Genomic DNA, 16,921 nt, shown 5'->3' on the forward strand with positions numbered 1-16,921 from the left:
TTACTTGATCTGGGGAGGGGCAGCTGCCCCTCCTCCTCCCCCCCCTTGGCTAAGTTCACGCTGGAGGTCCAAGGCTGAGAAACACTATACAGTATTATGGGAAACTCTAAAAACTTTCAAAAGACGCCAACCCCGGTTGCCCCCGGTCCCCTCAAAGTGAGTGGGTGTGGTGGGACAGCAGCAGATTGTCCTCGCCCACAACCACACATGCAGCGTACGGGGTGTGCATGTTCAGCCCACTGCATTTCGCAACGCTACGTAAGGAAGAAATAAAAGTGCACTTGGGCACAGCTAAGGACAGGTCTGCTTCCCTTCTGCCCCTGGGAAGCCGCTGCACCGAAAAGGGAGGGACAGGATCTACACTTGTTGGTGGAGAGCTTTGACAGGGAGCTGCTGAGAGAGACTCCAGCGTCCCCTTCAAAACCATTCCCACCCGCCTATTCGGGGCTCCCCTCCCGCCCTCCTGCCATGCACAGGAGGCTAGGGGGCCAAGCTGCGCGCCCAGGTGTGCAGGGAAAGGGAAGGCCGCCGGCAAAGCCGCGCTGCTCCCCCACTCGCTGGGGCACCCCTGAGATGCCGGTGCCGTGGCGCAACATGCCACTAAGCCCTATGGGAAAGATGGCTCTGCAACTAAAAGGCTAGAAAAACATGACACCATGAACTCAGAAAGGACAGGTTGGCTCACCCTTAAGAACCAAGCAACACCCACATTTAGGAGCACAATGACCCTTGATTCTCTCACCACTGCTGTTTTGTTGTTCTTGTCCTTCTGTTTAGCTAATACAGTGGTACCTCGGGTTAAGAACTTAATTCGTTCCAGAGGTCCGTTCTTAACCTGAAACTGTTCTTAACCTGAGGTACCACTTTAACTAATGGGGCCTCCCCCGCCGCTGTGCGATTTCTGTTCTCATCCTGAGGTAAAGTTCTTAACCTGAGGTACTACTTCTGGGTTAGTGGAGTCTGTAACCTGAAGCGTCTGTAACCCGAGGCACCACTGTAAAACTAAATTTAAAGGGTTTTAAAAAAAAAAAAAAAAAAGATTTATACAGACAAAGGGAACGCCACTTCCCTCTTTCTTGAGACAGGGGTTTGACGCTTTTGTTAAGGAAGTAAGAAAGGGATTGTGAGTGGACTATATGGAACTGGCGGAAATGACTGGCAGAATCCGAGACCAAGGAGAAGAGTTGGTGGAAGAAGATTGGAAGAAATTTAAAGTTTATCTACAGAAACATTGTAAAATTAAGGAATGCTAGAAGGATGTTGGAATGAAGTAATGTGGTTTTAGCAGAAATGATATAAAGGATTAAGTAAAAATGGATTGTTAATTGGTGAAAGAACAGAACGTTAAATTATAGTATATTAAGATAAATCATTAGGATAGAAATAAAGATGGAAAGGATTTGCTGAAATATCTAATTGAATTAGAATACAAAAAAAGGGAAGTGTGAGGAGGTCAAGGAAATAAGCAAAGGAAAGAAAGTTATGTAAAGGATTGATATTTTTTTTAATTATCTGCATCTTTTTTCTGTTTTTTTCCCTTTGTTTTTTTCTGTTTAAATATGTTCTTTATTTTTTTCTTTTTGTAACCTTTAAAATCTCAATAAAAATCTATTGAAAAAAAAGAAAGAAAGGGATTGTGAGAAACCTCAGCTCACTGTCTCAACTCCTCAGAGGGGCCGGGGAAGGACAGAGTTGTTTATCCGTTAAAGGGAGGGAGGAGAAGGAACATAACAGAAACCAAAAGGAGCTATTGCCCTCCCCAATTCATTATTAAAAATAGATGTGGCGAGCACAATAAAGGCAAGGCTTAATCCATTGTTACCCTCAGTGGGGCTCTTGTACGCCCCAGAGCTTGCCCTCCCTTGAAGCAGAAGCAGGAAAGTAAACACCTTGGCACTAACAGGAATCAGAAAACGAAAGCAAGGTTGTCGTTTCACCCAGAGAGAGGCAGCCATGGCAGCTGGAACCCCTGAGAAGCAGCTTCGCGAAGAAGTGACTTGCTCCATCTGCCTGGAGTACTTCAGAGATCCAGTGACTACAAACTGCGGGCACAATTTTTGCCGAGCCTGCCTCAGAGAATGGCGGGAGAAGATCCCTTTTTGCCCTCAGTGCAGAGCAGCCTTGAAGCCACGGCAATTCAAGCCCAACAGGAAATTGGCAAACTTGGTCGAAATAATCAGGAAAATTGAGGAGGGGAAAAACGCTGAGCTGTGTAAGGGGGACCAGGAACCCTGCAAACTCTTCTGCAAGGATGACCAGGTCCTCATATGCGTGATCTGCAACCTCTCCAAGGAGCACCGAGATCATCATGTTGTCCCTGTGCAGGAGGCTGCCCAGGAGTATAAGGTAGGGAATTGCCAGTGTTTGGGGGTCCAGATAGATAGAGCAGGAGGAGACACAATAGATGAGTCTGAAATGGTACATGGTGTGGAGAGCATTGCTGTTCTTTTATTTAAGCCAGCGCTAGGCAGAAGGTGGGACGCGGGTGGCGCTGTGGGTTAAACCACAGAGCCTAGGACTTGCCGATCAGAAGGTCGGCAGTTCAAATCCCCGCGATGTGGGGAGCTCCCGTTGTTTGGTCCCTGCTCCTGCCCACCTAGCAGTTTGAAAGCACCTCAAAGTGCAAGTAGATAAATAGGCACCACTCTGGCGGGAAGGTAAACGGCGTTTCCGTGCGCTGCTTTGGTTTTGCCTGAAGCGGCTTCGTCATGCTGGCCACGTGACCCGGAAAAACTGTCTGTGGATAAACGTCGGCTCCCTCAGCCAGTAAAGCGAGATGAGTGCCGCAACCCCAGAGTCTGGACTTAACAGTCAGGGGTCCTTTACCTAGGCAGAAGGTAGTTTGGGATCTTCTGGTGGAACTGTAGGTGATTTGCAATAGGTTGGAAAGGCCTCTTAGGGTATAAGATTGGAAAGAGGGTAGGAAATTGCTGAATTTGATTGTGTAAAGGGGAACACAGAAAAGGGAGATGTGAGGAAGTCAGGAAAGAGGGTTACAAAGATAGTAAGTAAGGAATAATTTTTTCTTTGTTTTTTGTTGTTTTTGCTGTGTTATTTTTGATTGTCTTTTTTCTGTTTTTTCTTTTCTTTTTTCTGATTGTGATATTTGTTTTATTATGAAAAACTCTAATAAATATCTATTTAAAAAAAAAGGAAAGGCCTCTTGATTCCCAAATGTTTAATAATAATTGTAGTTAAGCGGCATATAAAGTTTTTAAGTATTTAAATAAACGAAAGACCTACAATCTAAGTATGCAAAATAGAGGTGGGGTCATGTAGCGAATCACAAGAGGATTGTGTTGGTGGTGATGTTGTTGTTGTCGTTGCCCCAGCAGCCAACACCAGGAAGCTTTGAAATTAAGAGCTGGGCCTCATCTACAGTCCATCGGATCAGACTTGGCTTTATAAGGAACTCAGTCGGGGGAACTGGACTGGCTGACTAAGCAAAAGTCTTTTTTTTCTTCTGTTTGTGCAGGGGAAAATCGAGGCCCAGCTCCAGGCCCTGGAGAAAAAGAGAGAAAACATTTTGTACCGGGAACAGGCTGAAGATGAGAAGAAGCAGAAATATTTAGTAGGTGTTTGTTCCTCCAGCTCCAGTACTGGGGATGAGAATGAACTGGGCGGCTCAGTCCTCGAGGCAGCAAACATCTCTTTGCGTTCAGCATGAGCACCATGTGTTGTTCCTCCGTACCAACATGGCTGGTCCAAAACATGCAAGTTCTCTACTGGGTGGCTGGTGGCACTAAGTGGTTCCTTGTATGTGCAAAGGATTGTTGGGGTTACAGAGGACACAACCATGCAGCCCGTTCACGCATTCAGCAAGCTGTTGACTGCTAACTAATTGACAAGTGGCCTACAGGCTTGTGTGAACTCACCTGTTGGTGTTCAATTCATTGCCCCCCCCCATGGTTTGGAGAAGGGCAGCCCATAGCCCAATGGTAGAGCATCTTTTGATGCTGAAAGTCCCAATTTCTATTATGTGCATCTCCACGTAGGGCTGGGAGCAAACTCTTTCTGAAATCATGGAGAGGTGCTGCCAGACACTGTGGACAACACTTAGATGGGCCAATGGTTTTCCTCAGTATAAGGCAGCTTTCTGTGTTGCTATGTGACATCCAAAGCCCTTTGATTATACAGGTGACAACAAGGAAATGCTATCTTCCACCAAAGACCCAAGTACAGTCGTACCTTGGATCCTGAACACCTGGGAACTCGGACGTTTTGGCTCCCAAACGCCACAAACCCAGAAGTGATTGTTCTGGTTTGCGAACATTCTTTTGGAACCCAAACATCCGACAGAGCTTCCGCGGCTTCTGATTGGCTGCCGGAGCTTCCTGCAGCCAATCAGAAGCCACGATTAGGTTTTTGAACGTTTTGGAATTTGAACGGACTTCCGGAACAGATTCCATTAAACTTCCAAGGGACGACTGTACTACAAATTTCACACAAGCTCATTCTTGTCATTGTGGACACATGGAAAGCAGATGCTCCCCCAGACATTTTCAAATTGAAATACTTTATTGTCACTTGTACAACTTGTATACAGTGAGATTACATGAGCACCCCCCACTCAGCTCTCTTAGTCTTCATTCCCCTTGTTTACTACTGACGCACACCCACCAAACCCGAAAGTCTGTTGCCCTGTTGTGATCTTTTCATTCAGCAGCCTAACAGCCCATGGATAGAAGCTGTTCTTTACCCTGTTGGTGCGACGAATCATGCTTCTGTATCTTATTCCTGAGGGCAGGAGATCAAGAAAGTGCCAGCCAGGGTGTGAATCATCCCTGAGAATTTTCCTCATTCTCCTGAGGCAACATTTATTCAAAACGCAATGTAAAACAAGCAATTTAAACTATCCTCAATGCACATTTTGTACCGACATAGCCAGTGGTGGAGAACGGGCGGTGCAGTGCAGGCGGTCTGCCCCAGGTGTCTCCCTGAGGGGGGGTGACAAAATCCCCCCCTGAGTGGATCACCGCCACGCCAATAGGGATGCCCATAGGGACGGGACAGTACATGTGGTGCCAGTAGAGACAGGGTGCACCGTGGGGCCTCAGCTGACCTACAGCTGGGGGGAGGCAGTGGGCGGACAGTGGCCGTGCCGTGCAGTCCCATCCTGTCCCCCGTGCGCACCACGTCCCTATGGGCGGTTCGCCTTGCCCCTGTGGGCAGTTTGCACCACCCCTTGGCATGCCGCCCCGTGTGCCCAAGAGGCTTCTTCCGCCGCTGGACGTAGCAGGCTGTTGAGGTATAAGGTGTCCAGAAAGCCTTTTAAGAGAATACATGGGTACGGATCTTGTGGAGACCGTCAGTACTTGCTGGAGGAAGGGAAGCGTCATGTGCCAAATTACAGTGGTACCTCGGCTTACATACGCTTCAGGTTACAGACGCTCCGGGTTACAGACTCTGCTAACCCAGAAATATTGCTTCACGTTAAGAACTTTGCTTCAGGATGAGAACAGAAGTCGCGTGGCAGAAGCGGGAGGCCCCATTAGCTAAAGTGTTACCTCAGGTTAAGAACAGTTTCAGGTTAAGAACGGACCTCCAGAACAAATTAAGTACTTAACCCGAGGTACCACTGTAATTCATTGCTACAGGCACACACTGTTGCTTAATTTGGAGGGGTTTTATGTCCTCCCCACTCATCCCCCCTAAAAATCTGCTCTGGAAGTTCCCCTATCCCCCTGGAGCAGATTTGAGGTCGCCTGGGGGTTGTAGAAAAGGAAAGGGGAATTCTGTTGTGTGAACAAAAGTGTGTTGTGCAAGTGGGACAACAGTGTTGGATACAACCCAGTCTCCTATTCCCCTGTTTGCCACCATTCATTATGTCTCTTTCCCCCCTTGCCGCTCTAGTCACAGGTGGGAGTGGAGAAACTCAATATCGGGTGTGTTTTCAAGCAAATGCAGAAGTTCCTTAAGGAAAACGAGCGCCGTTGGCTGGCCCAGCTTAGAGATCTGGAGAGAGAGGTTGAGAAGACATGGAAAGAAAATGTTGCCAGCCTCTCCGATGAGTCTTTGCGCCTCAACATGCTTATCAGTGACATGGAGAGCAAGAGGCAGCAGCCAGACAGCAAATTCTTGCAGGTGAGACTTGAGACAGAGATGGATCCCACTCCCTTGTTATGAAAATCGCGCCTAGACATTCCATTGTTGCACTCATAACCTAGGTTTAAGGAGTCATTTACCTCCTATCTTTCCTATCTCAGCTTCTAACACTGTACAGTGGTACCTCAGGTTACATATGCTTCAGGTTACATACGCTTCAGGTTACAGACTCCGCTAACCCAGAAATAGTACCTTGGGTTAAGAACTTTGCTTCAGGATGAGAACAGAAATTGCGCTCCATAGGTGTGGCAGGAGGCCCCCTTAGCTACAGTGGTGCTTCAGGTTAAGAACACTTTCAAGTTAAGAATGGACCTCCAGAATGAATTAAGTACTTAACCTGAGGTGCCACTGTACAGTCATACCTCGGGTTACAGCCGCGTCAGGTTGCATTTTTTCGGGTTGCGGACCGCCAAAACCCAGAATTACTGGAACGGGTTAGTTCCTGGTTTCAGCGGTCTTGCATGCGCAGAAGCACCGAATTTCAACCCGTGCATGTGCAGATGTGCAGGTGCATGTTAGGAACGCTGTGGGTCGCAAACATGCCTTCCACACGGATCATGTTCGCAACCCAAGCGTCCACTGTATAATAATTATTAAACAAGTCTGAAGCAAGGATGACACAGCCATCCTTCAAAATGTGCACGTCTCTCAATTTTGCCACGCACGTCTCCAGCAAAACACTGTACAAAAATGCCTATAATAAGGTAAAAATGTATACGTCCATGAAAATAGCGTCAAAATGCATTATATTAAGGGAAATGGATGTACAAAAATGTGTATACTTGAGGGGGGGAATGTATAGAAAAATGCACATCATTAGGAGACTGATGAATTTCCATGAAGGACTTCCATCGCAAATAGTTTTGGAAACATTGAAAACTGCATTTAGGGCTGCAAAAATCAGAAGCTGCAGGAAAGTGGAATTAACAGATGCACCTGTCCCTACCTGAGACCCATTTCTCTCTTTCTTTCAGGACATAAAAAAGACCCTGAGCAGGTATGTGACTCTTACTCTCTCCGCTTGCTGTTCTTTCTGGTTTTGATAGTCTCTTGCAGCAAAAGCAACAAAGGATATTGCGAAACCTTTAAAGACAAATGGATTTATTAGGGCATGTAAGCTTTCATGGATGACTGTTCCCTTGATCAGATACCTGATCTTGTTACCATGAGTTTCAGGTACATAGCTGCATAGTTGGAGAGGGAGGGGCAGTATCGTAAACAGTGAGGTCAAAAGGAAGTGAAGGTTTTGAGCAGTGGATTCCCCCCCCTCTCTCTTTCACTTTCTCTTTCACTTTGTCTCGCTCTCTAACACTCACTCACCAATTACAGTGGTATCTCGGTTTTCGAATGTAATCCATTCTGGAAGACCGTTTGAGTTCTGAAACTTTCAAGAACCCAAAACAGTCGACAATTAGGCTTCAGGATCTTGCACACAGCAGAAGCTGCGTGGCGTATTCAACTTCCGAGGCGTGTTCAGAAACCGAAGCATTTGCTTCCGGGTTTACGGCTTTCATAAACCGAAATGTTCGACAATGGAGACATTCGAAAACTGAGGTATTGCTGAAGGAACCTTGTCACGAGTAAATAAAATATCCAGTCTGCCGCTTCATGCTGCGATGGGATAAGGGAACCTGCGGTTCTTCTGGTGCTGCTGAACTACAGCTCTGATCATGCCTGACCATTGCCCATGCTGGCTGGGGCTGATGGGAGTTGTAGTCCAACAATATCTGTAGGGTAATGGATCCCTTGTGATTCAGGCCTGCAGGAGGAGACAGTGCTTTCAAACCACTCTTTTAACTGGCTCTCAACTTCTTTCCAGGTATCAGGAGGGGCAACTGAGGCAGGTGGTGGAGCTTTCTCCAGGGCCTGAGGAAGGACTCAGAAGTTACTCTCATAAAAGACTGGTTCTCAAAAAGGTCATGGAAGAAATTGAAGGTATTGGCGGACAGCTGTAGGAGGCGGGCGGGTTTTCCAGATTGGGTGCATGCAAAGTGAGGGGCTGGCTTTCTCTGCAATGTCCCAGGTGTCGGACAAGTGAGGCTGTGTCACATCTCTTCCTGTTTCCTAAAATGGGGCTCAGGGTGTCTTCCGTAAAAGGATCCTCCTCATCAAAGGCCACCTCTGCACCATACATTTGAAGCACTGTTATTAGATCACTTTAACAGTCATGGCTTCCGACCCCCCAGGAATCCTGGGAATGGTACCTTGTCAAAAGTGCAGAGACATCTTCTCACTTCACAAAGCTACAATTCTGGAAGTGGTTTAACAATCAAATCCTTCCGAGAACTGTAGCTCTGTAAGAGGAATGAGGGTCTCCCAGAATTTGGAGACCCACAGACTAGACCACATTATACTGGCTTATCAGGGATGCCAACTTGAATAAAATACAGTGGTGCCCCGCAAGTCGAATGCCTCGCAAGACGGAAAACCCGCTAGACGAAAGGGTTTTCCGTTTTGGAGGCGCTTCGGAAGACGAATTTCCCTATGGGCTTGCTTCGCAAGACGAAAATGTCTTGTGAGTTCCTGCGTTTCCCCCCCCCCCTTTTCCCCCTTTTCCTAAGCCGCTAAGCCGCTTATCAGCTGATCCGCTGATAAGCCGCTTAACAGCTGATCGCTAAAAGCCGCTAGACCGCTAATAGCGCTAATCCGCTAAGCTGTCAATGGGCTTGCTTCGCAAGACGAAAAAACCATTATACGAAGAGCCTCACGGAACGGATTAATTTCGTCTTGCGAGGCACCACTGTATTGTGGGGCCCAGGTAAGCCCTGCCCCACTGATCACATGACACAGTGTGCACGCACACACACACACACACACACACACACACACCATTCGAATGGGAATGCCCATCAACTTTGCGGGCAGTAACTTTGTTACTGTGTTCCGTGAAGTGGGACTATTGTCCTTTGTTCTTTTTCTCTTTGCTGTCTGATGCTAGAGAGAGAGGGAGCCATGTTGCAGTGCTCTGTGCGTGTTTATATGTAAATAAAGTAGGTTACCCAAAACGCTGAGTTGCTGAGGTCTGTCACGCAAGGTGCGCAAACTCTGCGGATCCCTAAGCGTGCCGGCGTCGGTTGGCATTGGTCGCTGTGATGTTTGGGCTGAAGAAAGCTTTTGAAGCTCCCGAACGAAAGACCAGGGGGGAAAGAACATGCCAGTTGGGCATGGTCCTACTCGAGTGTAGGCTGAGCTCCTGACACTGCAACATCTGGAGAACCTCAGCTATCTCTGGACTAGAGCATTTCTCCTGGTGGACATGGAAATGGAGGGGGCAGAATCTGTTGTCTGGCAACTTAAGTATCCATTAATGCAGTGTTTCCCAACCTTGGGTCTCCAGCTGTTTTTGGACTACAACTCCCATCATACTTAGCGAGCAAGACCAGTGGTTAGGGATGATGGGAAGTGTAGTCCAAAAACAGCTAGAGGCCAAAGGTTGGGAAACACTGCATTAATGCACCCACCCACTTCTTTGGAGCAATATTTGAAAAGCAAAAGCCCATTTGTACAAGAATATAACGTAAACATAAGAACATCAGGAGAACCTGCTGGATCAGGGCAATGGCCAATCTAGTCCAGCATCCTTTTCTCCCAGGGGCCAACCAGATGTTTCTGGCAAGTCCATAAACAGGAACAGAGTGCAGCAGTGCTCTCCTGATCTGCAGTTCACTGTTGACTGGTATTCACAGCCATGCTGCTTCTGACAGTAGAGGGAGAACATAGCCATGGAGCCAGTGTGGTGTAGTGGTTAAGAGCAGTAGACTCGTAATCTGGTGAACTGGGTTAGCTTCCCCGCTCCTCCACATGCAGCTGCTGGGTGACCTTGGGCCAGTCACACTTCTCTGAAGTCTCTCAGCCCCACTCACCTCACAGAGTGTTTGTTGTGGGGGAGGAAGGGAAAGGAGAATGTTAGCTGCTTTGAGACTCCTTTGGGTAGTGATAAAGCGGGATATCAAATCCAAACTCTCCTTCTTCTCCTTTGATTCTTCCTCCCCATCAAGTTGCTTCCCTTTACACCTAAAGCAGTTTTCAATTTTTTTTTTTTAAAAAAAGCATAAATTTGTTCACTAGTGTTATTTAAATGCTGGTCATACGGAGTTATTTTGTGATTGACTCATGTTGCTGTGTGCCTCACCTGGAGTAAATTTGTCCTCTTTTCCTTCCCATAACAGAGTCTTTGGAAGAAGCACTGAGCAAAGGTAATTTTGTGGTAGTTTTATGGGAAGCAAAACTCTGGAGAGGGGAGACGATGGGAGGAGTCCCTTTTTTAAGTGAGAGATGGGGAGAGGAAGGTGTTTGCATTGCTCCAGGTGAAAGGTGGGGAGGAAATTATGTAGTTTTGGGTTTTGGTGAGGTTGCCTGGAGGACTCCTAAGGAGAGGGGAGACGAGAGAGGAGAGGAGGCTGAGGGAACCCTCCACAAGGGAGGGTGTTCAGAAAAGGGTAAGAGGCTGCCAGCTCTGCAGGCAAGAGGCGAAAAACTGGGCTCTTGAGCCCCACAGGGAAGCCGCTGAAAGAATGTACAGTGGTACCTCAGGTTAAGTACTTAATTCGTTCCGGAGGTCCGTTCTTAACCTGAAACTGTTCTTAACCTGAGGTACCACTTTAGCTAATGGGGCCTCCCACTGCTCCTGCCACACGATTTCTGTTCTCATCCTGAGGTAAAGTTCTTAACCTGAGGTACTATTTCTGGGTTAGCGGAGTCTGTAACCTGAAGCACCTGTAACCTGAGGTACCACTGTGGTTGCTCAAGGCAACCGTGGACTCCAAAAGGTTGAAAACCTCTGGTGTAGACAATACTAAATTAGATTGCAGGGAGTTTGACTACATGCCCTTTGGGGTCCCTTCCAATTCTGCAGTTCTGTGATTCTTACACTCAGCCTTGTTATATGGCTTCCTAGGTTTCTAATTAAAATGCTCATCTCAGTATTCTGTGTTTCTTTCGTCGTTCTTTTTTTTTTTTCATGAACTGACATACTTGCTATATGTATTATTATCTCACTTCACATTTGTCCACATTTTATTCCCAAAAAACAGAGCCGGCAAAGGAAACGTTGAGCAAAGGTAACTATTAGCAGGGAAATGTAGGAGATGGGGGAACTCTTGATGGGTGATGAAGGCTTAAATATCTATAATGAGGTTGCATCTGGCAGGTGGTTCCACACACCTTTCTTTCAAAAATGTCAAAGAACCTGACTGATAGAGACAGACCAGAGTAGTGGCTCACAGAGATTGCAGATGTGGATTGTATTATTATTATTATTATTATTATTATTATTATTATTATTATTATATTTAAATGCCTATATTGACGTTCCTTCCAGTGGAACCCAGGGAGGCAAACAACAAAGTAAAATTAAACGCCAACCACCAAATACCAAATTAAAAATAAAATAAAAACTTTTTTTTTTAAAAAAGGGGGGAAAAAACATTTTTGATGTTAAGATCAGTTAAAACATTTTTTAAAATTGCCAGCACCCAGTCATTGCTCTTCTGCTTTAAATTGCCAATATAATCACAGTTCTTCCAGACTTAATAGATTCCAAACAACATTCTGCAACCCTGTGAGCAGAATCTTCTCTTTCCATCTCCGGATGTTGTGAAGAGGGAAGTTTTCAGTGGGACCACAATGTGAGGGGAAGTATCAAATTCTCCCTCCCCCTTTACTGCACTCTCAGCTATGATTCATCCTCCTCAGATGCAATTGATGGGGTGGGGAGAAACTGGCTCAGCTGTGATGCTATTAAAAAGGGAAGGGTTAAACTGATAGAGTTGATTTATAGGGAGGGGAGACAGACCATAGATTCCCCACCATAAAAAAGTGAGTTAACTAAGGGCTTATCCATATTTACCTTTTGCCCCATGCTTCCTCGGCACAGGTTCTGCACTTAAAAGCTCTGCGTCCAAGTATTTGTTTGTTTTGCCCTACCACTTTCCTTGTGAAAACCTGCTCTTTAGCTCTCAATCAGAGCAAATGTCAATTCAAGTTTTCCCGCAGATTGCCATTTGCTCCGATTGCACTTTAAAGAGCAGGTATTTGTGGGAAAATCTCTGGGGATGAAGAAAGGGTGCCTGGAAAAAGTGGGGTGGGGAGGCAAGTGTGGACAAGCCCTCAGTGTCACTGTTCTGCTTTAAATTCCCAGTGTGGAAGCTGAGCGAGGGTGTGAGCTGACCCCGTGATGTCCTCTGTTTTTGTTGGTTGTTATGGGCATGCATTTTTGTGCTTTTATATTGTGAACCACCCTGTTATCTTCAGACGAAGGGTATAAGAATCAGCGAGAATGCTGACTGCTAAAAATTAGAAGGGAGAAAAAAACCCTACAAAGGAAGAATGGCAAATTAAATTGTGTGAATACTTAGAACTAGCAAAAATGGCAAAGGTAATCAGGAACCAATCAAACCAAAAATTGTTACAGAGTGTATTTAGAAAAACACTGTTCCTGAACAAAATCCTTAATATGCTTTGACTACTATGCGGGTGGCGCTGTGGTCTAAATCACAGAGCCTACAGCTTGCCGATCAGAAGGTCGGCGGTTCAAATCGCCGTGACGGGGTGAGCTCCTGTTGCTGGGTCCCAGCTCCTGCCAACCTAACAGTTTGAAAGCCTGTCAAAGTGCAAGTAGATAAATAGGTACCGCTCCGGCGGGAAGGTAAACGGCGTTTCCGTGTGCTGCTCTGATTTGCCAGAAGCGGCTTAGTCATGCTGGCTACATGACCCGGAAAAACTGTCTGCAGACAAACGTTGGCTCCCTCGGCCTACAGAGCGAGATGAGTGCCGCAACCCTAGAGTCGTCCGTGACTGGACCTAATGGTCAGGGGGTCCCTTTACCTTTACCTTTTCTTTTCTCAAAGTAGATAACCATAGATAATGTATATTATATTAAGATCAATGAATTAAAAGAAGAAAAAGAACACAGTTTAAAAAGTAAAGAAGAAGTAAGGAGCCGCAATGAGGTGGAGGGAAGTCACTCTTAAAGATTTTAAGACTTAATGTAGCAGTATTATATGATGTTAAATTGTTTTGGGTTTTTTGTGTAGCTTATCACGTCTTGAATAACGAATGGAGTAACTGTACTAATAATCAAACTCAGTAAAGAATATATCCAGAATATTTAGAATCTTCGGGCGAAGGGTTTTCCATGGGGAGGGAGTGGGTCCAAGCAGTTTTCCGCTTGGGTTTTCCATGGGGAGGGAGTGGGCCAAGCGGAAAACTGCTTGGACCCACACATTGTAGGTACGGGAACAGCGGAAGTGTGGGCGAGTCCCAAAAGGAGGGGGGAAAGGAACAAGTTCAGCAGCAGGCAGAGGAAGAGGAGGAGATGAGAAACAGTTTCTACCCAAATGCAATTTTGGTTTTAAATGCAGTGTAAGGAGTCTCAATGGGAGTATATTGTATTTAAAAATGGGGTATCAGAGTTTTTAGGCGGCTAACCAGGTTGGGATAGCTGGGATAGCAGGCTTGTTGGTTTTGAATGTTTTAGGGAACTGGGCATGTTTAGCCTGGAGAAGAGGAGGTTAAGGGGTGATATGATAGCCATGTTCAATTATATAAAAGGATGTCACATAGAGGAGGGAGAAAGGTTGTTTTCTGCTGCTCCAGAGAAGCGGACACGGAGCAATGGATCCAAACTACAAGAAAGAAGATTCCACCTAAGCATTAGGAAGAACTTCCTGACAGTAAGAGCTGTTCGACAGTGGAATTTGCTGCCAAGGAGTGTGGTGGAGTCTCCTTCTTTGGAGGTCTTTAAGCAGAGGCTTGACAACCATATGTGAGGAGTGCTCTGATGGTGTTTCCTGCTTGGCAGGGGGTTGGACTCGATGGCCCTTGTGGTCTCTTCCAACTCTATGATTCTATGATTCTAGGTATATTTTTTAATTTTGTCATTCTGTATGGGACAATGACAATAAAGATTATCGTATCATATCGAATAATAATAATAATAATAATAATAATAATAATAATAATAATAATTTATTTATTTATACCCCACACATCTGGCTAGGTCCCCCCAGCCACTCTGGGCGGCTTCCAAGAAAACACTAAAATACAATAGCCTATTAAGCATTAAAAGCTTTCCTAAACAGGGCTGCCTTTAGATGTATTCTAAAAGTTTGGTAGTTATTTTTCTCTTTGACATTTGGTGGGAGGGCGTTCCACAGGGCGGGTGCCACTACTGAGAAGGCCCTCTGCCTGGTTCCCTGTAACCTCACTTCTCGCAGTGAGGGAACCGCCAGAAGGCCCTCAGAGCTGGACCTCAGTGTCTGAACAGAATGATGGGGGTGGAGAGGCTCCTTCAGGTATACTGGACCGAGGCCATTTAGGGCTTTAAAGGTCAGCACCAACACTTTGAATTGTGCTCTGAAACGTACTGGGAGCCAGTGTAGGTCTTTCAAGACCGGTGTTATATGGTCTCGGCGGCCGCTCCCAGTCACCAGTCTAGCTGCCGCATTCTGGATTAATTGTAGTTTCCGAGTCACCTTCAAAGGTAGCCCCACGTAGAGTGCATTGCAGTAGTCCAAGCGGGAGATAACCAGAGCATGCACCACTCTGGCGAGACAGTCCGCGGGCAGGTAGGGTCTCAGTCTGCGTACCAGATGGAGCTGATAAACAGCTGCCCTGGACACAGGGTATTGTATGGTATCGTAGATGGCTCTGGGGAGGCCCTGGTCACTTGGCAGCCACTGAGCTCAACATTTTCTTTTCTCTCTCTCTTTTTTTAACGCCGCTCACCTTCATTCCTTTTTCTCTCTTTTCCCCTTCAGTGAACGTGATTCTGGATCCCGACACGGCACACCCTTTCCTGATTCTCTCAGAGGACCTGACCAGCATGAGATGGGAAGACGGATATCGGGGCCTGCCTGAGAACCCCGGGAGATTTGACAGGGAATTCTGTGTGCTGGGCTGCGAGAGATTTGTGTCAGGAAGACACTGGTGGGAAGTCGGGGTGGAAGAGGAGGAAGGGGCGATGTGGGCCTTAGGGGTGGCGCGAGTTTCCCTCAGGAGGAAGGGGTGTTTCAGCTTCAGTCCGAAGGAAGGCATCTGGGCTGTGGGGAAGAGACCGCACGGCCCGCCTTGGCCTTGCCAGCTGTTTGCTTTAACTTCCCCTGAGTGGACTCCTTTGGCCTTGAGCCACGAGCCCAGGAAGATCCGGGTGTCCCTGGACTATGAAGGGGGCCAGGTCCACTTTTTTGATGCCAATTCAGATAGCTTGATCTTTGCTTTCTCTTCAGCCTCCTTCTCTGGGGAGAGGATCCTGCCCTTTTTCCAGGTGGTCTCAGGGGTCACAATGAATTGCTGAATCTTGAGGGGAATCCTTATTTACACCACACACACCACCATTTATGGAGGCCCTGTCGACTCCAAGCATTGAGGTGGGGAATCTGTCGCCCCTCCAGATGCTCCCATCATCCCTCATACTGGCTAGGAGCTGGTGGGAACGATGACCAACATCTGTGGGGCTACAGATTCCCCACCTCAGATCTTTGCTGAAATATACTCGGAGTCGAGAGTGGATTTCATGCTCTTTATTCAACGCTTAGTGGTGAGGAGGAATGGAAGTTCCCCCAGAATGTCTGCTTTATATACATTATTTACACAATGGGCCCCACGTGATTGGCTAATTCCGGGATTCACCTGTAGGCCAATCAGGTTACAGATTCACTTCCACCTGCAGCTGGATTGGGTGGCTCCTGTGGACCAATCAGACTGCTGCATTCTGAATCCTATTGTTCTAGGACCAATCAGGCTGCTGCCTTTTGGATCCTATTCAACTCAGTACATAACATATGCTTTTCTCAGAGCCAAGCAAGAGGCTACAGTCTGGGCCCCTCAGGGCAACACATTTATCGAGCATTCGCCCTCATTTGCTTACATGGAGGTTTGGCTTTATCTAGTCTTTCCCGAATATTCATTCTGCTTTGCTGGTGTGGCAGTTAAACGACAGACCGACGTTTGTTCTGCGTTCATCCACATCCTGGTTGGATGGGGAACAAAACTCTTTCATGGATTATTCGGATAAACACTTTAGTCTTAACCAATTGAATATTTGCTGTATTTTTTGTCTTTAAACCTTTCACAAGTCGCTCTGTGGCTCTTTCGTTTCAAAAGGTGATGGATAAATAAATAAATCTCCTTATTGGCTTTCAGAGTGTATGCATGCCTCCCTGTTATTAAGTTAGCCCACACTTTTTAATGCATTTCTTAGACACTTTCTGCAGGAAAGTCAGGTTCTTTTTTTCATTAAGTGGGTTTGTTGAGTTGGGGTGGGTGACTAGCTCCACTTTAAATGCTCAAATCTTTAAATCAGGGGTAGGCAACCTAAGGCCCGGGGGCCAGATCCGGCCCAATCGCCTTCTAAATCCAGCTCGCAGACAGTCCGGGAATCAACATGTTTTTACATGAGTAGAATGTGTCCTTTTATTAAAAATGCATCTCTAGGTTATTTGTGGGGCCTGCCTGGTATTTTTACATGAGTAGAATGCGTGCTTTTATTTAAAATGCATCTCTGGGTTATTTGTGGGGCATAGGAATTTGTTCATTATTATTATTTTTCAAAATATAGTCTGGTCTACCACACGAGGAACGGTGGACCAGCCCTTGGCAGAAAAAGGTTGCTGACCCCTGCTTTCAATGTTAAAACCTAAATTTCTGGTGCAAACGTACCACAAAATACGTAGTGACTGTCTGGAGGCGCTTTTAGCCACTTCTGGGTATTTATTCATTTTATTTATTTCATAAAAATTATACACCATGTGATTCTTTTAGCAGAGATCTTAGAATGGTTTACAAAAAGAATGAAACATAAAATATTGGTAAACAC

General features: G+C 46.3%; 1 protein-coding gene across 1 annotated transcript; it reads left to right on the forward strand.

Annotated features, from left to right (window-relative positions):
- Window positions 1-1,953: 1,953 nt before the first annotated feature.
- Window positions 1,954-16,308, forward strand: LOC307208712 (E3 ubiquitin-protein ligase TRIM7-like; the record flags this gene model as incomplete). The annotated part of the gene is made up of 8 exons (XM_079963596.1): window positions 1,954-2,346; window positions 3,476-3,571; window positions 5,854-6,084; window positions 7,080-7,102; window positions 7,925-8,040; window positions 10,275-10,301; window positions 11,139-11,165; window positions 14,865-16,308. The coding sequence occupies 8 exons, from the start codon at window positions 1,954-1,956 to the stop codon at window positions 15,398-15,400; spliced, it is 1,449 nt and encodes a 482-aa protein (XP_079819722.1). The 3' UTR covers window positions 15,401-16,308.
- Between the last annotated feature and the right edge of the window lie 613 nt (window positions 16,309-16,921).

This window comes from Podarcis cretensis (genome assembly GCF_951804945.1).
Source record: "Podarcis cretensis genome assembly, chromosome: 2".
NCBI classification, from domain to species: Eukaryota; Metazoa; Chordata; class Lepidosauria; order Squamata; family Lacertidae; genus Podarcis; species Podarcis cretensis.